Source organism: Mus caroli, unplaced genomic scaffold, assembly GCF_978045245.1.
Source record: "Mus caroli unplaced genomic scaffold, Mus_caroli_1 scaffold_14, whole genome shotgun sequence".
Lineage (NCBI taxonomy): Eukaryota > Metazoa > Chordata > Mammalia > Rodentia > Muridae > Mus > Mus caroli.
Window position 1 is genome coordinate 103,204,747 of NW_028227269.1, and position 22,427 is coordinate 103,227,173.

At 46.2% G+C, this 22,427-nt stretch overlaps 1 protein-coding gene across 1 annotated transcript; it reads left to right on the forward strand.

Annotated features, from left to right (window-relative positions):
- Positions 1-294: 294 nt before the first annotated feature.
- LOC115032758 (protein TCL1B1) lies at positions 295-6,253 on the forward strand. Its single transcript, XM_029484299.2, has 3 exons — positions 295-435; positions 5,137-5,301; positions 6,209-6,253. Exons 1-3 carry the CDS (start codon positions 295-297, stop codon positions 6,251-6,253), a joined length of 351 nt encoding a protein of 116 aa, XP_029340159.1.
- The last annotated feature ends 16,174 nt before the right edge of the window (positions 6,254-22,427 follow it).

Here is a 22,427-nt window from a genome sequence, read left to right on the forward strand (position 1 = left end):
AGAACCACTGTGCTAGATCCAGAGGGCCAGCTGACAGGAGAGTTCCTAATGAAGACATGTTGGAGAGGTGGTGTCCAGAACAATTCCCTAAACTCTGGGCAAGGTAGAAAGAGAAAGCTCTGCAGCGGGTGAGCCTGAGACACTCAGGGCACCTGGTGAGTTGAGCTTCTGACCCAGGTGCCAGAGCTAGGTTTCTTATTCTGCCCTGACCCTTGCTCTACCTGTGATGAGTTCTCTGTCCTGCCCCTCTCTGATCACATTTAAGAAGGCAGGCAACTGGAAGGCCTCATTACTATGGCTGTTGCAGCTTTTGATCCCCTGGGGCCACTCCCAGTCCACCTGGCCTCCATTACCCGGGGCATCTATGAGGATGAACATCATAGATTGTGGGTAGCTGCAAACATGGAAACTTCTCATTCATCACATGGCACCAGGGTGAGTTTCAGGGTTCCAGACAGGCTATCCCCCAACTCTTACCCTTGTGAGCTAGGGTGTGCTTGTGTGTTTGTGTGTGTGTGTAGGTATGTATTTTTATTACTATGTCAGAAAAAGGCTGATACAGATCTCTGAATAGAACCTTGTCTATTCCTAGGCCCATGCCCTGGAGCTCCCTTGGAGGCCTCACAGGCCCAACTAATACACAGATGCAGAGTCCTAGCAGTGAGGACTCTGTTACAGATAGTCAGAGAGAACATGCTGAGAAAACTTTGTTAAGCTGGGCTTTGTGGGATGAGTAGGAGTTCTACAGGTCAGAAAAAAGAAAAAGCACAACTCTGGTGCAAGGCAGATGACCTAGAAGGAGCAAATGTGAGTGCAAGCACTAGTTTCCGAATTTGCTGCAAATCATAATTCATCTGCTGCTGTTGCTCCCAGACTTGAGTGGCCTGAAGAAGTGTTTGACAGAGAAGGGATCCTTACACTAGGAGCTGACTAGGGGACTTGGGGGAAGTCCTAAATGGGTTATGTGATCTGCAGGTGACATAGAGACCCACGCTGCTGGAAACCTGCTCTGGACCATGACTTTAGTCCACAGCAGGACCTTGGGGGCTAAAACACTCTCTAATGGAAGGCTCTGGGTATCAAAACTGCTCCCCAGGAGCTGGAAAAGACTATGGACCACCCCCCCTGCCCTGGGGGGTGGGGAGGACTTGGGGGCCTTAGGTCTTTTTAGCTGCCAGGGTTTTCCTGCACCCCCCACCCCCTGTCCTAACCTTCTCCAGCCCAGCAGCCCTTCCCTGCAGCTCCCCTGATTCCCTGAATACCTCAGCCATTTTGGCAATGGGACTCTCTTGGTACCCCTCCCCTCCCTCCTTGACTTACAAGGCCCAGATCAAGGTCATGTTCACTCTGGACTCTCCCAAATGTCTGTTTTTGCCTATATTCTCCCTTTTATTTACTATAAAACTCCTCTTTCTCCTCCCCGTTTTCTTTCCCCTCCAGTCACTTATCCCTTCTCCTCCCCCTCTCCTCCCTACCAGGTAGCAGTTCTGTCATCCTTTTCCATTCCTTGTTTTATATTCATCTGGAGAAAACTTTGATATTTTAAGGATACATCAGCCATTTTTTTGGGTTTGAGACCCAACAAGATGGTAATTCACCTGTCCATTCATGAGAAAAATACTCAAGTTGATAAATGTTTTCTTTTTAAAAAAACTTCAATATTTATTTATTTATTTTAGTATATGAGTACACTGTAGCTGTATACATGGTTGTGAGCTGTCATGTAGTTGTTGGGAATTGGATTTTAGGACCTCTGCCTGCTCTCATCTGCCCTGCTTGCTCTAATCTATTTATGATTGTAAATAGGTACACTGTAGCTGTCTTCAGATGCAACAGAATAGGACGTCAGATCTCATTGCAGGAGGCACCATGTGAGGCACCATGTGATTGTTGGGATTTGAACTCAGTACCTTCAGAGGAGCAGTCAGTACTCTTACCACCTGAGCCATCTTGCCAGCTCCGTAAGAGTTTTTTTAATCCCATACCAAATAAAGTGTGGAATAGTTTCGACCAAATATTTTCAGTAGAAAGGAAGGAAGGGAGGGAGGGAGGGAGGGAGGGAGGGAAGAAGGAAGGAAGGAAGGAAGGAAGGAAGGAAGGAAGGAAGGAAGGAAGGAAAAGCAAGCAAGCAAGCAAGCAAGCAAGAAAAAGAAAGAAAGAAAGAAAGAAAGAAAGAAAGAAAGAAAGAAAGAAAGAAAGAAAGAAAGAAAGAAAGAAAGAAAAGGAAGAAATGGAAGGAAGGAAGAAAAGAATGAAAGGAAGGGAGATACAGAAAAGAATTCTGTTAAGGTATAAATGAAAGAGCTGCAAAGGAAATAATGTGTAGTCAATTAAATTCAAATAGAAGCACATGTCTCCCAGCCATTCTGCTTCTGGGCTGGGCTTGTGGTGAAGCAGCGATTGGCCCCACGTGTGCATAGAGGGGCAGGTGCAGCAACCAAATGAGCTCCTTGTACAACTGAGTGTAAAGGGGAGGGGGCAGGGAAGGGTCTGATGGCATCTGTAAAAGGAGGAACCTGAGGACCCAGGCAGAGCTGTCTCTAAGGGATACATCCACCAGAGGTGCCCTGTGGAGTGCCTTCACAGAGACAGAAAGCACAATGGTGGTAGGGAGGGGGAGTTCCAAGACCCTATGGTTGCCATAGGTTTGGAGCAGGTGAGTGGAAGGAAAGACTCTGGGATGGGATGGGGGCCATCTCAGGACCCCCCTTACCACCTCTGTGCACCCTGAAATCACCACAGTGGCCAGGGAAAGGTTCCATAGGAATAGAAAGATTGGGGAAATTGAGGCACAGGTGGCCCTGAATTATTTCCCTAATTAAGGCAATTCCCCCTCTGTCTCTCTGTCTTGTCAACCTATAGATCATAGTACCAAGGACTTTGCAACATGCTAGCAAAATGTTCTACAACTGAGGCACATTCCAGCCCTCCTCCTACTTTTTACGTTACAACAGGGTCTCACTAAATGGCCCATGTTGGTCTTCAGCTGCACTGCAGGCGGGTCTGGAACTTGTGATTCTCCTGCCTCAGCCTCCTGAGTAGTCTGGGATTCCAGGTTGCAGCACTAGGCCCAGCATTGAGCAACTCTTTTTCTTCTTCCTGCTTTTCTTTTCTTCCCTTTCCCACTCTTGGTTAGTATACTAAGAAATAGGTTGCACTGTTACTCTCTCTCTCTCCCTCTCCCTCCCCCCTCTCCCTCTCCCTCCCTCTCCCCCTCCCCCTCCCCCTCTCTCTTCCTCCCCCTCCCTCTTCCCCTCCCCCTCTCTCTCCCCCTCCCCCTCTCTCTTTCCCTCTCCCCCCTCTCTTTCTCTTCCTCTGCCTCTCCTTCTCCTTCTCCCTCTCTCTCTCTCTCTATGCCCCCTTCTCTCACACCCAGCAGAAACAGGGACATCTAAATTCAAGGGCAGATTGGCCTATAAAGCCAGTTCCAGTCCAGGCAGGGCTACCCAGAGAGATCCTGTCTCAAATAAGCACGTAGATAGATAGATAGATCTCTAAAGCAAACATAACCCTGTGAACCTGAGTTAGGATCCCTGAATATAAAGTCAGGTTTGAGCTGGGCGTGGTGGCACACGCCTTTAATCCCAGCACTCGGGAGGCAGAGGCAGGCAGATTTCTGAGTTCGAGGCCAGCCTGGTCTACAAAGTGAGTTCCAGGACAGCCAGGGCTATACAGAGAAACCCTGTACACATATATATATACTGTACACAAGTGCACACACACCCATACACACACAAGCACACACACATGCACACATACACACCCATAAACACTCATGCACATATACATACATATACCCTCCCCCACCACACACACATGTACACAAACGTGCACACATACACACTCATACACATACATACACACATACATACATACACATACACCCACAAGCACACTGTGTATGTAAGAGTTCACACAGACTGGTGCTTGCCTGGTTGACAGCACCTTCTCACTGGGCTTTTTCAATCACAGACCTCCTAGAGAAACTTATCTTTCTGCAGGAACTGAGGACCTAGGAACGCCTCCTCCCCCCCCCCGCCCCCCCCCCCCCCCGTGCCACCTTAGTGCAAAAGCATCCGCAGACAACAGTGGTTTTGAATGAAACTTTATGTACTACAAAAGCAGGTAGCAAGCCTACTTGGGCCCTTGCCCCTTCTTTGCTATCCCCCTTCTGTCCACCCTGACATCACAACACTAGCAGAAAGGACAAACTTTGAGGCCTTAGGATGGCAGCCAGGAAAATGACTTACCACAGTGACCTATCAAAGTGTGTGTCTTTAGCTCAACAAAACAGAGGCATGGATCAGGAAGACAGGAGGACACTGGTAGGAAGTCTGTGACACACTTTGTGGTTTGTGGTCATGCTTGGCACTTGGTTATGGTTTTTAGGAACTCTTTTACTTTGTGGCTTTCTGTGTTAGTTCAGGTTTATTCATCTATAAATGGTGCATGAAGTTCGCCATCAACAGATCAATGGATTTCTTTTAGTAAAGCCATTGCCCCTGGTGTCTCTGTGTGTGTGTGTGTTCTGTGTGTTTGTGTACATACCTGTTCATGTGTGCATGTGTGTGTGTGTATACAAGTGTGTGCATTTGCATGTGTGTGTGTGTCTGTGTAATGTTCTGATGAGCTGCCTTGTGACTTTCTTATTCCCTTGATAAAACATCCTCCCCTAAATCTGCAGTTACAGTGGCAGCCAGCCAACCCCAGGGGTCCTCCTGCCTCAGCTCCCCAAAGCACTGGTACAAATCTAACTGTAGCTTTTTACTTGGGTACTGGTGATTCAATCTTAGGGCCTCCTGCCTGTGCAGCAGGTGCTCTTATCTACCGAGACATCCCCCCAATCTCTGTCTTATTTTTCAGAAGAGAAGTTTGAAAACTCTACAAATGACCAAGACAGAGTCCCAAGGGGCCATTTAGAGCCTGTGAAAGGCACTGACAGCCTGGAGACAGTGGCTACTTTGTGGGAGATACCCTGGGGATGAGCAGGGGTGGTGGAAGAGAGTGCTAGAGAGGCAGAAGAGCAGCAGACACCCCAGGCCCTGAGAAAAAGGCCTAGGTGCAGCAAACAAGCCAGTCCCAGGCATGGCTGATGGAACCCTGCTCCTAATGTACTGCTCTCTCTGTTCCCTTCAGACTAGAACCCATGTAACTGTGCACTTGTGGAAGTTAATCCCCCAGCAGGTTATTCCCTTCAACCCCTTGAATTACGACATTCTACCCCCGATGTGGAGATTAGAGGCCAGGAACATATACTGGGGAACAGATGGGACTCACTGGAGATTACTGAATCATTCCCAGGCAAGTGTTTGCTACCTCAAGATAAAAGCTGCAGCAGGTATCCCATGCTTTTCATTCTCTCCCATCCCTGGGAGGAGGGTCTCCCTCTCTTCCCCCCAATCTAGCCCTTGGTCCACTTTTAGTGGATGGTTGGGAAGTATGGTATGACAAAACTTTTATGGGGAGATGAGACAACTCAAGTACCCAGCATAGACTGGGAACCCACAACAGATCAAAGTATGCACAGCACAGAAGCCCAACTTGGTGAACCAGTGAACTTTACTGGGTTGACATACAAGAGCACCAGTGTGGGGTCACTCACAGGACCAGAAATGATCCAGTTGGCTGTATCACCAAAGCCCACCACAACCTTGGTGACAAACAGTTCACAAAAGCTGGGACCTTGAAGCACATTGCCCAGCCTACAGTCAGCTAACAGGTTGGAGAGTGCCCTTTCTAGGTGCCTCCTCTTGTCTAAAGCTCTTCCAGGCAGTTTGGTTGGTCAGCTTCTACTGGATTCTTTTGTCTGAGTCTTTGAGACTTGACTCTGCTGCTTCTGGCAGGGAGGGGCAGTGTGATTCTGTTCAGTTTCAGGAAGATTTTTGAAGCTACTATTGTTGTTGTTATTTCCCTGCTACGGGTTGTTACTGTTATGCAACAGAGGGAGACAGGGAGAGAGGGAGAAAGGATGAGAGGGAGGGTACAGAGAGGAGGAGGGGAGAAAAGAGAAGGTAGAGAGAGAATGCCCATGGGGACACTTCTGCCGACTGGTATAGGTGTGAAAGTAATGCTTCCCTCTGGCTACAGAATCCAGAGACGAGGTCCCCTTTTGCTCCTTGTCTCTTTCTGCTGCCTCAGGTCTGAATGGGTCACTAGGGCTGGCTAGATTTGCCTTACAGGATCATGATGGCTGTACCCTCTCCTACAGTTAGGTAACACAGAGCAACTGATCCTGATGCTGGTGTTGGGGTGACTGACTGATGGAAGCTGCTGGGAAGGTTTGTCAGGGTCAGTGACCACGACCCTCACTGGTGAGGTCAGACAGGTAGCCACTGACTTTCCCTCTGTATAGGAAGACAGTGCTGGAATCTCTCCCTGAGCTTTCCTGGTGTAACACACACCAGGAGGCACAGGACCTCACTGGGATGACCTAAAGTCACCACTCAGCCCTGGGGGGAAAAAACTGAATGTTCTGTGTTCCACATCATAGCTAAGCAAAAGTGCACTGGGTGTTGGAATTGTGGGTCCTATGATCTCAGAGCCCTACGATCAGACTAGAATCCAGTGACTCTGGCTCTCAAGTTTAATCATACAGTGCTGTGTGATCCTGGCCACGGGGGACCTACACTGGGCATCTCCCCCTGCTTGGTAGCAGCTCTCCCTGGCTGTGTAGATCTTGGACCATGGGCAGGGCTGGCTGGAGCCCAAGCCTTTGGATTTAGGACCCAGTTCTGTAGGGATCCACTAATCAGTGTCTCATTTGTCTTCTACAGGTCTTGATAGCCTGGCTGGCTCCTGCCCCTGTGCCCTTGGGGTAGACTTTGCACACACCACCACCCCCCACCACCACCTCTGCTTGTTCCTCAAGTTTCTAGTTCTACAGCACCTCCCACCATGGTCAGACCTGCTTTTTACATGATCTACTTTCTGTCAGCCTGGTCTGTGTCCTGACCGTTCTCCCTAGCTGGAGACAAACTGCATCTTCTCTTGCCCACTTTGTACCTCTGACACTGACCTTATAGATGGCTTTTCTTAAGACCCCTCCTCCCTTCAAACTCCTCCACCTGGGCTTCTAGTGCTTCAAGTAGTAGGAGATTTGTCCCCATTTACCTTAGAGGTCTAGAGGTGCCTCTGGAGGAGGTACAGATAGGGACTCTATGCCCTGTGGGCCTCTGAGCCATCACTGGCAAGAAGTTCACCTGGTAATGGGTAGAGGACACTCAGTGCTCAGTAGCTTGATGAAGGCACAGTGGGAGACTTACAGAGAACATCTGTAGGACTTGTCCAGGTGCTCAGTTTCTTGGCTCCAGGAAGTGATGCTGACCCTAGGCCCCTCCCACCCCAACTTGTTTTTAACTAATTAAACTTTACTGTTTTTACTTGAGATTCTGTGCTGAGCAGGTCTGTGTTTACCCAGGCTCTAATGCAGAAAGCAGAAGCTGGTCCCAAATATGACAAAAACATGTATGACCTCTTCAGGACATTTCCACAACATAAACAGTGGTTACTGCTCCATTTCAGCAGCAGGATATGGGGGGGGCAAAACTGGGGGGGCAGTTTTAGAAAAGAGGCTGTGTGGGAGTGGGTAACCCTGCACTGAGAACAGGCAAAGAAGAAGTGATGAGAAGTGGAAGAAGGGAGAGTGGTCAGTGATGCGGCTGACAGTGTGTCACTGCAGGAAGCCCAGTACTACACTACCCACTGGAGAGGAAGTGTCCTTGCACAGGTAGACAACAGGTGATGCTGGGAGGGGACCCAGGCCAGGATCTGGGAGTGTGTCCTTCAGCTGATCTACAGGAAAAGGCACACTCTCCTTCACAAAGCCTCCAACAGATGGACACTATAACTTTGCAGTGTGAATCTACAGAGGCCCTTCTAGGACTGGCACTGTAGCTGAGTTGCTGACATGTTTGCTAAGCATACACAGCTGTAAGTTCGATCCCTCAGTATTGCATAAACAATGTACCAAGCTTGGCAGTGGTGGCGCACGCCTTTAATCCCAGCACTTGGAAGGCAGAGGCAGGCAGATTTCTGAGTTCAAGACCAGCCTCGTCTACAGAGTGAGTTCCAGGACAGCCAGGGCTATACAGAGAAACCCTGTCTTAAAAAAACAGAACAAAACAAAACAAAAATCCAGTTTGACCCTGCTGTGGTTTAGTCTCATGACAAAAGGAAGACCTTTGAAGCTAAGAGGAAGAAAAATATCCCTATGGCTAACTTATGTTTAACTGACTAACTGGCACATGTAATTTCATACAGTGTCTAACATTTTTTCTCACAACAGCCACAAGCAAAGTAGCATCCCTCCAGTGCACGGAGGAGGAGACTGAGGCCCTCCAGAGAGACTTTGCCCAAGACTGTGTGGTTATCAAATGGCAGAGTCAGGGTCTTAACCAAGTGTTACCTAAGTCCACATCTGTGAAAAGGACGGAGCCCAGAATAACCCAGAGCAGTTGGCTCTGCATGGACAGATGGAGAAAATGTGTGTCTGAAGTGACCAGGGGCTTTTCATCAAGTAGCCATTGCTGTCCACAGGTGACAGCCGATCTCCCAGAGTGTCCATGCAACTGAGACAAGGTTTGGTCCTTGCATCTCTGGACTCTGCTCAGTGAAGACCACACTGGGTCTCCTGTTTTAGATTGTGACAAAGCACACGTTGTCTCTTAACACTTACCCTGGCTGCAAGTGTGTGTGTGTGTGTGGGGGGGGGGGCAGTATCATCTTTGTCCAGAAATTCTAATTTGGGGTTGGTGGGTTCCCCTCAAATTCTTAGATGTTCCAGTCTGTCTTCCTCGCAGGCTTTTAGGGAAATAGGGGCTCCAAGCAGAGTTGTGTGTGCCTGCCCATGCTCTGACCCTTCTTTTTTTAATTTAATTTAATTGTTTTACTTATTCACTTTACATCCTGATCACTGGTCCCCTTGTGTTCACCCCCTTCCATAATCCTTCCCCATCCCCCATTCCCTTCTCCTATGAGTAGGTGGGGACCCCACCCCCTGGATATCCTTCCATCCTGGATCTTCAAATCGTGGGAGGCTAGGTGCTTCCTCTCCCATTGAAACCAGACAAGGCAGCAGAGGAGAAGAACATATCCCATGTGCAGGCAACAGCTTTAGGGATAGCCACTGTTCCAGTTGTTTGGGATCCCCAATGAAGACCAAGCTGCACATCTGCTACACATGAGAAGGCCAAGGTCCAGTCTCTGCATGTTCTTTAGTTGGGAATTCAGTCTATGAGAGCCCCAAGAGTCCAGGTCGGTTGACTCTATTGGTCTTCCTGTGAAGTTCCAATCCCCTTTGGGGCCCAAAATCCTTCCTTCTATTCTTCCATAAGAGTCCCCAAGCTCTATCCATTGTCTGGCTGTGGGTGTCTGTATCTGTCTGATACAGCTGCTGGGTGGAGCTTCTCAGAGGACAACAGGCTCCCATCTGCAGGAATAGCAGAGTATCATTAATAGTATTAGGGGGCTGGGGAGATGGCTCAGTGGTTAAGAGCACTGCCTGCTCTTCCGAAGGTCCTGAGTTCAAAGCCCACCAACCACATGGTGGCTCACAAGCATCCCTAATGAGATCTGATGCCCTCTTCTGGTCTGAAGACAGCTACAGTTTACTTACCTACATATAACATTAAATAAATCTTTGGGCTGGAGAAAGCAGGGCCAGTGCAAGCAGAGGTCCTGAGTTCAATTCCTAGCAACCACATGATGGCTCACAACCATCTGTACAGCTGCAGTGTACTCATTTACATTAAATAAATAAATAAATAAATAAATATTTAAAAAAATAGTATTAGGGATTGATGCTTGTTCATGGGATGAGTTTCAAAGTACGCCAGTTAATGGTTGGTTGTTCCCTCAGCCTCTGCTCTGTCCCTCATGCCTGCATTTCTTGTAGACAAGATACATTTTGGGTTGGAATTTGTGTGTGAGTGTTGATGTCCCTGATGTCCCACTGGGGTTCCTGCCTGGCTACAGGAGGTGGCCTCTTCCAATCCTGTAACCCCAAAGGAGTGAGTCACAGCTAAGGTCACCATTGATTCTTGGGTGCCTCCTTTAACTCAGGTCTCTGTCTTGTCCTGGAGGTGTCTCCCACCTCGTCACCCCTGTCAGTTGCAAATTTCCATTCTTTTCCATGCCCACTTAACCATTTCTCTTGTCCCTCCCCACACGTGCTTTTGAACCCCCCATCACCTCCATCTCCTTTCCAGCCCAGTCCCATCCCTCCATCTGCCTCTTATGATGATTTTATTTCTCCTTCTAAGTGAGATTCAAGCTTCCTCACTTGGGCCTTCCTTCCTTTTAGCTTCTTTGGGTCTGTGGACTACAGCCTGATACCTGTATTTTATGGGTAATATTCACTTATCAGTGAGTACATACCATTCATGTCCTCTTGGACCTGCATTACCTCATTCAACTCAGGGTGATATTCTCAAGTTTCACCCATTTGCCTGCAAAATTCATCATGTCTTTATTTTTCATAGCTGAATAGTATTCCATTGTGTAGATGTACCACATTTCCTTCATCCATTCTTCAGTTGAGGGACACCTAGGTTGTTTCCAGTTTCTAGCTATTATGAATAAAGGTGCTGCTTCTGGCCGGAGGAAAGGGGTCTGAGCGGAGAGGGAGGGCCTAGCCTGAGCATCGGCAGCAGACATCCTGGTTCCGGGACCCCGCCGAGTGTATTCTGCCAGGTGAGAGTACGGAATACAGAAGCTAAAAGCTTCTGGGACAGGGGGAGCCACAGAGCTTCTAAGGCAGCCCCCTTTTCGGGCCCCAGACAGCTGGCCACTTTTCTGGCCAGTGGTTAGGGATCCGACCAGCCCAGGAATGCTTTGCCTGTGCATCTGCAGTAGACATCTTGGTTCCGGGACCCCGCCGAGTGTATTCTGCACAGGCCCCTGACATCCGGCCACCTTCCGGCCAGTGGAAAGGGGTCTGAGCGGAGAGGGAGCGCTTTGCCTGAGCATCAGCAACAGACATCTTGGTTCCGGGACCCCGCCGAGTGTATTCTGCACAGCCCCAGAGATTACCAGATGGCGAAAGGCAAACGCAAGAATCCTACTAACAGAAATCAAGACCACTCACCATCATCAGAACGCAGCACTCCCACCCCACCAAGTCCTGGGCACCCCAACACAACCGAAAAGCTAGACCCGGATTTAAAAGCATATCTCATGATGATGGTAGAGGACATCAAGAAGGACTTTAATAACTCACTTAAAGAAATACAGGAGAACATTGCTAAAGAGTTACAAGTCCTTAAAGAAAAACAGGAAAACACAACCAAACAGGTAGAAGTCCTCAAAGAAAAACAGGAAAACACATCCAAACAGGTGATGGAAATGAACAAAACTATACTAGACCTAAAAAGGGAAGTAGACACAATAAAGAAAACCCAAAGTGAGGCAACGCTAGAGATAGAAACCCTAGGAAAGAAATCTGGAACCATAGATGCGAGCATCAGCAACAGAATACAAGAGATGGAAGAGAGAATCTCAGGTGCAGAAGATTCCATAGAGAACTTCGGCACAACAATCAAAGAAAATACAAAACGCAAAAGGATCCTAACTCAAAACATCCAGGAAATCCAGGAAACAATGAGAAGACCAAACCTATGGATAATAGGAGTTGATGAGACGGAAGATTTTCAACTTAAAGGGCCAGCAAATATCTTCAACAAAATTTTAGAAGAAAACTTCCCAAACCTAAAAAGAGATGTCCATGATCATACAAGAGGCCTACAGAACTCCAAATAGACTGGACCAGAAAAGAAATTCCTCCCGACACATAATAATCAGAACAACAAATGCACTAAATAAAGATAGAATATTAAAAGCAGCAAGGGAGAAAGGTCAAGTAACATATAAAGGCAGGCCTATCAGAATTACACCAGACTTTTCACCAGAGACTATGAAAGCCAGAAGAGCCTGGACAGATGTTCTACAGACACTAAGAGAACACAAATGCCAGCCCAGGCTACTATACCCGGCCAAACTCTCAATTACCATAGATGGAGAAACCAGAGTATTCCACGACAAAACCAAATTCACACATTATCTTTCCACGAATCCAGCCCTTCAAAGGATAATAACAGAAAAAAACCAATACAAGGAAGGAAATCATGCCCTAGAAAAAGCAAGAAAGTAATCCCTCAACAAACCAAAAAGAAGACAGTCACAAGAACAGAATGCCAACTCTAACAACAAAAATAAAAGGAAGCAACAATTACTTTTCCTTAATATCTCTTAATATCATAGGACTCAATTCCCCAATAAAAAGACATAGACTAACAGACTGGCTACACAAACAGGACCCAACATTCTGCTGCTTACAGGAAACCCATCTCAGGGAAAAAGACAGACACTACCTCAGAGTAAAAGGCTGGAAAACAATTTTCCAAGCAAATGGCCTGAAGACACAAGCTGGAGTAGCCATTCTAATATCGAATAAAATCGACTTCCAACCCAAAGTTATCAAAAAAGACAAGGAGGGACACTTCATACTCATCAAAGGTAAAATCCTCCAAGAGGAACTCTCAATTCTGAATATCTATGCTCCAAATGCAAGGGCAGCCACATTCATTAAAGACACTTTAGTACAGCTCAAAGCACACATTGCACCTCACACAATAATAGTGGGTGACTTCAACACACCACTTTCATCAATGGACAGATCGTGGAAACAGAAACTAAACAGGGACACAGTGAAACTAACAGAAGTTATGAGACAAATGGACTTAACAGATATCTACAGAACATTTTATCCTAAAACAAAAGGATATACCTTCTTCTCAGCACCTCATGGGACCTTCTCCAAAAATGACCATATAATTGGTCAAAACAGGCCTCAACAGATACAAAAATATTGAAATTGTCCCATGCATCCTATCAGACCACCATGGACTAAAAATGATCTTCAATAACAACATAAATAATGGAAAGCCAACATTCACGTGTAAACTGAACAACACTCTTCTCAATGATACCTTGGTCAAGGAAGGAATAAAGAAAGAAATTAAAGACTTTTTAGAGTTTAATGAAAATGAAGCCACAACATACCCAAACCTATGGGACACAATGAAAGCATTTCTAAGAGGGAAACTCATATCTCTGAGTGCCCACAAAAAGAAACTGGAGAAAGCACACACTAGCAGCTTGACAACACATCTAAAAGCTCTAGAAAAAAAAAGAAGAAAATTCACCCAAGAGGGGTAGACGGCAGGAAATAATCAAACTCAGGGGTGAAATCAACCAAGTGGAAACAAGAAGAACTATTCAAAGAATTAACCAAACGCAGAGTTGGTTCTTTGAGAAAATCAACAAGATAGATAAACCCTTAGCTAGACTCACTAGAGGGCACAGGGACAACATCCTAATTAACAAAATCAGAAATGAAAAGGGAGACATAACAACAGATCCTGAAGAAATCCAAAACACCATCAGATCCTTCTATAAAAGGCTATACTCAACAAAACTGGAAAACCTGGACGAAATGGACAAATTTCTAGACAGATACCAGGTACCAAAGTTAAATCAGGACCAAGTTAACGATCTAAACAGTCCCATATCCCCTAAAGAAATAGAAGCAGTCATTAATAGTCTCCCAGTCAAAAAAAAGCCCAGGACCAGATGGGTTTAGTGCAGAGTTCTATCAGACCTTCAAAGAAGATCTAATTCCAGTTCTGCACAAACTATTCCACAAAATTGAAGTAGAAGGAACTCTACCCAACTCATTCTATGAAGCCACAATTACTCTGATACCTAAACCACAGAAAGATCCAACAAAGATAGAGAACTTCAGACCAATTTCCCTTATGAATATAGATGCAAAAATCCTCAATAAAATTCTTGCTAACCGAATCCAAGAACAACACATTAAAGCAATCATCCATCCTGACCAAGTAGGTTTTATTCCAGGGATGCAGGGATGGTTTAATATACGGAAATCCATCAACATAATCCATTATATAAACAAACTCAAAGACAAAACCACATGATCATCTCGTTAGATGCGGGAAAAGCATTCGACAAGATCAAACACCGATTCATGATAAAAGTCTTGGAAAGATCAGGAATCCAAGGCCCATACCTAACCATGATAAAAGCAATCTACAACAAACCAGTAGCCAACATCAAAGTAAATGGTGAGAAGCTTGAAGCAATCCCTCTAAAATCAGGGACTAGACAAGGCTGTCCACTTTCTCCATACCTATTCAACATTGTACTTGAAGTCCTAGCCAGAGCAATTCGACAACAAAAGGAGATCAACGGGATACCAATTGGAAAAGATGAAGTCAAAATATCACCTTTTGCAGATGATATGATAGTATATATAAGTGACCCTAAAAATTCCACCAGAGAACTCCTAAACCTGATAAACAGCTTCGGTGAAGTAGCTGGATATAAAATTAACTCAAACAAGTCAATGGCCTTTCTCTACACAAAGAATGAACAGGCTGAGAAAGAAATTAGGGAAACAACACCCTTCTCAATAGTCACAAATAATATAAAATATCTTGGCGTGAATCTAACTGAGGAAGTGAAAGATCTGTATGATAAAAACTTCAAGTCTCTGAAGAAAGAAATTAAAGAAGATCTCAGAAGATGGAAAGATCTCCCATGCTCATGGATTGGCAGGATCAACATTGTAAAGATGGCTATCTTGCCAAAAGCAATCTACAGATTCAATGCAATCCCCATCAAAATTCCAACTCAATTCTTCAACGAATTAGAAAGAGCAATCTGCAAATTCATCTGGAATAACAAAAAACCTAGGATAGCAAAAACTCTTCTCAAGGATAAAAGAACCTCTGGTGGAATCACCATGCCTGACCTAAAGCTTTACTACAGAGCAATTGTGATAAAAACTGCATGGTACTGGTACAGTGACAGACAAGTAGACCAATGGAATAGAATTGAAGACCCAGAAATGAACCCACACAGCTACGGTCACTTGATCTTTGACAAGGGAGCTAAAACCATCCAGTGGAAGAAAGACAGCATTTTCAACAAATGGTGCTGGCACAACTGGTTGTTATGTAGAAGAATGTGAATTGATCCAATCCTATCTCCTTGTACTAAGGTCAAATCTAAGTGGATCGAGGAACTTCACATAAAACCGGAGACACTGGAACTTATAGAGGAGAAAGTGGGGAAAAGCCTTGAAGATATGGGCACAGGGGGAAAATTCCTGAACAAAACAGCAATGGCTTGCACGGTAAGATCCAGAATTGACAAATGGGACCTCATGAAACTGCAAAGCTTCTGCAAGGCAAAAGACACTGTCAATAAGACAAAAAGACCACCAACAGATTGGGAAAGGATCTTTACCTATCCTAAATCAGATAGGGGACTGATATCCAATATATATAAAGAACTCCAGAAGGTGGACTCCAGAAAATCAAATAACCCCATTAAAAAATGGGGCTCAGAACTGAACAAAGAATTCTCACCTGAGGAATACCGAATGGCAGAGAAACACCTGAAAAAATGTTCAACATCCTTAATCATCAGGGAAATGCAAATCAAAACAACCCTGAGATTCCACCTCACACCAGTCAGAATGGCTAACATCAAAAATTCAGGTGACAGCAGATGCTGGCGAGGATGTGGAGAAAGAGGAACACTCCTCCATTGTTGGTGGGATTGCAAGCTTGTACAACCACTCTGGAAATCAGTCTGGCGGTTCCTTAGAAAATTGGACATAGAACTACCGGAGGATCCAGCAATACCTCTCCTGGGCATATATCCAGAAGATGTTCCAACCGGTAAGAAGGACACATGCTCCACTATGTTCATAGCAGCCATATTTATAATAGCCAGAAGCTGGAAAGAACCCAGATGCCCCTCAACAGAGGAATGGATACAGAAAATGTGGTACATTTACACAATGGAGTACTACTCAGCTATTAAAAAGAATGAATTTATGAAATTCCTAGGCAAATGGATGGACCTGGAGGGCATCATCCTGAGTGAGGTAACACAATCACAAAGGAACTCACACAATATGTACTCACTGATAAGTGGATATTAGCCCAAAACTTAGGATACCCAAGATATATAATACAATCTGCTAAGCACATGAAACTCAAGAAGAATGAAGACCAAAGTGGGGTCACTGTACCCCTTCTGAGAATTGGGAACAAAACATCCATGGAAGGAGTTACAGAAACAAAGATTGGAGCTGTGACGAAAGGATGGACCATCTAGAGACTGCCATACCCAGGGATCCATCCCATAATCAGCTTCCAAACGCTGACACCATTGCATACACTAGCAAGATTTTGCTGAAAGGACCCTGATATAGCTGTCTCTTGTGAGACTATGCCTAGCAAACACAGAAGTGGATGCTCACAGTCAGCTAGTGGATGGATCACAGGGCTCCCAATGGAGGAGCTGGAGAAAGTACCCAAGGAGCTAAAGGGATCTGCAACCCTATAGGTGGTACAACATTATGAACTAACCAGTACCCCAGAGCTCTTGACTCTAGCAGCATATGTATCAAAAGATGGCCTAGTCGGCCATCACTGGAAAGAGAGGCCCATTGGACACACAAACTTTATATGCCCCAGTACAGGGGAACGCCAGGGCCAAAAAAAAAAAAAAAAAAAAAAAAAAAAGGGAATGGGTGGGTAGGGAAATGGGGGAGAGGGGGGAGGGTATGGGGGACTTTTGGGATAGCATTGGAAATGTAATTGAGGAAAATACGTAATAAAATATATTTAAAAAATGAATAAAGGTGCTATGAACATAGCAGAGCAAGTGTATTTGTGGAATGTTGGAGCATCTTTTGGATATATGCCCAGGAGTGGTATAGGTGGGTCTTGTGGTAGAACTATTCTGTTTCCTTAGCAATCAACAATTGATTCCTAAAGTGGTTGTCCATCTTTTCAGTCCTACCAGCAATGGAGTAGCCTTCCCCTTGCTCCACTTCCTCTCCAGCATGTGCTCTCTCTTGAGGGTTTTCTGTTTGTTTGTTTGTTTTCCTTTGCTTTGTTTATTGTTTTGTTTTTTGAGACAGGATTTCTCTGTGTAACCCTGGCTCTCCTGGAACTCACTCTGTAGTCCAGGCTGGCCTCAAACTCAGAAATCTGCCACCTCTGCCTCCCAAGTGCTTGGAGTAAAGGCGTGTGCCACCAGTGCCCAGCCTCTTGAGGGTTTTCTTAGCTATTGTGGTGGTTGTAAGACAGAATATTAGAGTTCTTTTCATTACCGTTTCCATAATGAATAAGGACTTTTACCATTTCTTTAAGTGCTTCTCAGACACTTGAGATTCCTCTGTTGAGAGGTCTCTGTTTAGTTCTCCACCCCATTTTGAAATTGGGTTATTTGGGTTGTTGGTGTCTAACTTCTTGAATTCTTTGTAAAATTTGGATATTAACCCTCTGTTAGATGTAGGAGTAGTGAAGATCCTTTCCCAATCTGTAGGCTGCAGATTTGTCCTATTGACAGTGTCCTTTGCCTTACAGAAGCCTTTCATGAGGACCCACTTATCATTGTTGATCTTAGAGCCTGAGCCATTGGTATTCTGTTCAGGAAATAGTCCCCTGTACCAATGCTTTCAAGGGTATTTCTTACTTTATCTTCTATGAGGTCTAAATCATAGTGTATCCAGTTTTATGTTGTAAATCATAGTATGTATGAATGTAAATGATTGTGTATCCAGTATTATGTTATCCTTAATCTATCTGAACGTGAGTCTTGTGCAGGTGTTAAATATGAATCTATTTTCATTCTTCTACATGTAGACTTCCAGTTAGGCTTCACCATTTGTTAAAAATGCTTTCATTTTTCCATTGTATGTTTTCGGGTTCTTTATCAAAAATCAGGTGTTCATTGAACTATTTGTGTGGGGCGTGGGGCTCTATGGGAAGATGGGGGAGGGAGAGAGCCTGCATCCAGCCCAAGTTCCTGTGCTCTGGGAAGGCAGACACGAAAGGACTGCTGGATGCTTTCCACTCAGCCCCAGGAAGGCATCTTTTGTGAAGCCACTGACCCCTCATGGCAGGGTAGACAAGGGGCAGCCCCTGATACCATGAGCCCCAGGGTGACACTCTCAGCCCTGGATATACAAGATGAGGGCAGAGGGAGAGAGGTTCCCATGCAGGCGAGAGTCTTTAGTCTGGTTCATGGCTAGAGCACAGCAAGGACTTCTGATGGGAGATTAGGCAGGGCTCATTAGGAGAAAGCCTATCCCATTGTCTAAGCACAGCAGGCCTTGATGAACAGAGACAATCTATGGTTTTAGAGCTTTATTTTAGAAATGCAGAGGGAAAGAGAGAAGGTAAAAGAAAGAGACAGGCCATGGTCAGTGGAGAGAAGGGGGTAAATTAGAAAGGGAAGAAAGGCTAGAGTAGGAGGGAGAGTAAGGAAAGTAAAAGCTTAAGAGAGTAAGAGGGAGAGAGTAAGAGAGAGGAGGGGCCAAGCAGCCCCTCTTATAGTGGGCTGTGTTATCTTGCTGTTGCTAGGTAATTAGGAGGAGTCTAGCCAGAAGGGCAGAAGGTTGGGACATTATCTATGTGACTACCAGCCTCGTGGCTCTCTTGTGGGGGCTGTTCGGGTGGTAACATCAATAGGAGCCAGGGGTTCAGGAGATATGTGGGAACGCCTTCCGTTCCATATAGGTGAAACTTATCACCAACGTGTTTCTCAAGGGTTCAGACCTCAACTCTACTGGAGACCAGCCTGTCTATGCATAGCCCATTAACCCACCTGTCGGTCATTTTTTGGTTTTGATTTAATTCTATTGATCAACGTGGCTCTGACTCTTCTTCTTAAAGAGGCCACTTGGATGTCCAACCTTTGGATACTGTGCTATCACATTGTCATTTACAAATATAATGGACCACATTCTTGGCTACCTTTGGTTCAAAGGTTGGGCACACCTGACTGACCCATCCATTGTCACAAAGCTAGACAGTGGCTGGTACCCCAGCACCTCCCTGCCAGGGAATCAATAGTTGGCTGCATGGTTTTATTTCAAGCTCTGCTACCCACACGACCCCCCAGGGAGCCAGAGCATGTCCTGGCACTGCCTAAGTGATTCTGGTTTGTTGGCCTTGGGATGATAAAAAGAACTCCCTGAGGTTTTAGGCACATGTGGCCAAATGAGACCTTCATCCTGTTTCTCACCTGGGTGCTATGCACAGGTTTCATGGACTCACTGGAATCGTAGTCTGGAGCCCTGTCCCACATAACTGGTGACTGAACCTAACTCTGCATTTTCACAAGATCCTCAAAAAATTCCTAAACACACTTTCCCAAGTAAGACCCCACAGAACAATGTCCCGATGTAGAGACAATTGTGGGGAAGGATAGTTTGGGGAGAGGGTTCTTTTTCTGGGGACTTTTCCAATCACATTTATGGAGACCGGGGAGGCTCACCCAGATTGAAGAAGCCAATCTGTTTCATCCAAAGTTCACTGACTTAAATATGAACTCAGTTGACAGGTAAATGTGGCCACCACAATAGCCTGGGCAATGCAGAACAGCAAACCTTGGGGAGAGGGTAACACTGAAAGATGTCAAGACCATGATAAAGCTGTAGTTGTTACAGAAATGGAGCCCAGAGGCACACACTGGCATGCATGCTCCCTGATTCACCATGGAAGTGAGAAGGCCCTGGATTTAATAATAGCCTTAAGTGAACTGCATATCTGGATGTGTTAATTACTTTCCTGTTGCTGTGATAAAACACCGTGACCGAGGCAACTTACAAAATGAAGAGTTTATTTGGGCTTATGGTTTCTGAGGGATGAGTCCATCTTGGCAGGGGGAGGAGAGGTGGGGGAGGCATGGCAGCACGCAGCAGGCATGCCTGCAGGAGCAGGAAGATTTGAGCTCACATCTTCAACAGCAGCCATGAAGCAAAAATGGAAGTGACATGGTGACATTTCACCTCTCATCCCTTGTCCTGGGTGACAGCTTCCTCCAGCAGGGCCACACCTCCCAAACCTGCCCAGAGAAAGCCACCTTCTTGGGATTGAGTGTTCAAATATCTGAGCTTATGGTGGACACTCTTATGCAAACCACAAGATACGCACTGAACTACAATAGGCGGAGAACAAAGCACATCTTTAATGCCCCACAAAAGAGAAAGCTGCTGAAGGCCTCTTCCCTGTTCTGGGGGTTGGGCCCAATTTCCTTCCATCTTCCTGTCTGGGCAGATCCCTGAAATGAGCAGATAGGACAAGAGGGTCTGGTCTGCAGGGTCCCCACCCTGCCTTCAGTGAGACTTTTCCAGGGCAGAGTCATCTGGTTCCCCAGCTAAGCAGCCCTTCTCAGAGCCCCTTCCTCAGGGCAGGCCACAGCACACCTGCTGAGCTGGCTCCTCCTCCTGACTGGATTAGCATTTCCTTCCCCTTAACACAGGCAGGAGGTCAAGGTCTGAGATTATTTTTTTTTAAAGATTTATTTATTTATTATGTAAGTACACTGTAGCTGCTTCAGACATTTTTTCTTTTCTCTTCCATCCTGCTTGCTCCGGCCCAAAGATTTATTTATTTACTTAAGTACACTGTAGCTGTCTTCATACATATCAGAACAGGGCATCAGATCTCATTATGGATGATGGTTGTGAGCCACCATGTCGTTGCTGGGATTTGAACTCAGGACCTTCAGAAGAGCAATCAGTGCTCTTAACCACTCAGGCATCTCTCCAGCCCCTGTCTGAGCCTTATTCACAAGAGCCCAATGACACTATCACCTTGAGAACTCTAAGCCCCCTTGAGAACTCTAAGTCTTCATCCACAGCTGCTGCCTCAGTTCCAACTCCAACCAGACCCTGTTGCTTTAGGCTGTCTACCTCCTGCCAGTCTGTCCTTCTGTCCCAGTTCCCTGGAGTGGCTGAGCAGGAGCTCTGATAGCAGCAGTGCCTTCCCTTGGCATCCCAGAGCTCCTTTACTGTGGGTGGAATCACCTCCCCTGCCTGCACTTAGTGCCTGGGGATTGAAGAGGGCTCCCTCTGCTGGGGGAGGACGGCACTGCTGGGCAGAGCACATCTTTGGGTAAGAGAAACACCCTGGAGAGAAACCTGCACTTCTCAAAGTCTCCCTATGCCAGGTAGCAGAGAGTGGCATGTTGGACAGGAGACATAACCTCCTGTCATCCATGATGTGGACCAAGACTGGATAGAGGACAAAAGGCCTGACATCCGAGCATATCCTGGCTGGACTCCCACAGACTCTGGGGGACTCAGCTAAGCCTGGCAGAAAAGTGTCAGAGCCAAGAATAGGCGAGTCATGGCTTCCCACTGCCGCCCACCTTTCTCAGGTTATGCCTTAGATTTCACTTCTGTGAAATGGGGTCTGCAGGTGCCAGTCTACAGTTGCAGAAAGACAGGGATGTAGGGTATACTATCATTATTAGGGATACCATTACTGTGATGAAATACCAAAAACAAGATGGAGGAGAATGGCTTACACTTCCACATTGTAGTCCATCCTTAAAGGAGGTCAGGGCAGGAACAAGGACAGACCTGGTGGCAGGACCTGATTACTGCATGCTCCCCATGGCTTGCTCAGCCTGATTTCTTATAGAACCCATGACCACCAACTCAGGGATGGACCCAACCACAATGATGGGGGTCCCCTCCCATCGATCACTGATTAAGAAAATGCCCTACAAGTTTGCCTGCCCCCAGATCTTATGGAGTCACTTGGTCAATTGAGGTCCCCCTTTTTCAGGTGACTTGAGCCTGTGTCAAGTTGATGTGAAACTAGCCAGGACACCTAGGAAATGCCTGACAGGGCTAGGGGTCAAGATCGGTTGATAGAACAGTGGTCTACCCTGTGCAAAGTCATGGGTCAGATCCCCAGCCCCACACAGACCTGGGCACAGTGATGTAATTCCTGCACTAGGCAAGCTGAGGCAGGAGGATCAGGAAATCACAGTCACCCTTTGCTACAATGTGGGTTTGAGGATAACTCAGGCTCCATGAGACCCTACTGAGAGAAGAAAAAAGGAGAGCAGGCTGAGGGGCAAGGGGGTTGGAGAGAAAATTGGTTGACTTGGTAACACAGGTGTTCCACACATTAAAACAAACACAACCTGGCTCTTGGTTTTCAAAAGGAAAGGGGAGTATATTATAACCAGGTCTTTAGGACACAGGATGCCACTGCCTCTGGGCTGCTTTATGAGAACCCTCCTGTGGCCTCAGAAAAGCAGAGTTCAGGACTTGGCCCAGGACACATGGGTACTCAGAGTCTAGGGCAGAGAACAAGGCTAATCAGAAGCCCCTGCGTCCCTTACCAGTCCCAATCAGCCTTCATATTATCTTGATCACAGGCATCTGAGGGTTGTGGGCTTTTATTCCAGGAGAGGAATTTAGCCCAGTTGTGTCTTATGCAGCTAGCCCCGGGACTTTGTTCTGAACCTGTGGGTCACATCCTGCTTTGCAGCCTCTATCTCCCCAAATATTTACATTATAATTC

Bases quoted from the DNA above. Each gene is read 5' to 3' on its own strand.
- LOC115032758 (XM_029484299.2), top strand. From the start codon at position 295: ATGGCTGTTGCAGCTTTTGATCCCCTGGGGCCACTCCCAGTCCACCTG. The intron at 436-5,136 runs GTGAGTTTCAGG...TGTTCCCTTCAG, and splicing joins ATTCATCACATGGCACCAGG to ACTAGAACCCATGTAACTGT. The intron at 5,302-6,208 runs GCAAGTGTTTGC...CCTCTCCTACAG, and splicing joins GATTACTGAATCATTCCCAG to TTAGGTAACACAGAGCAACT.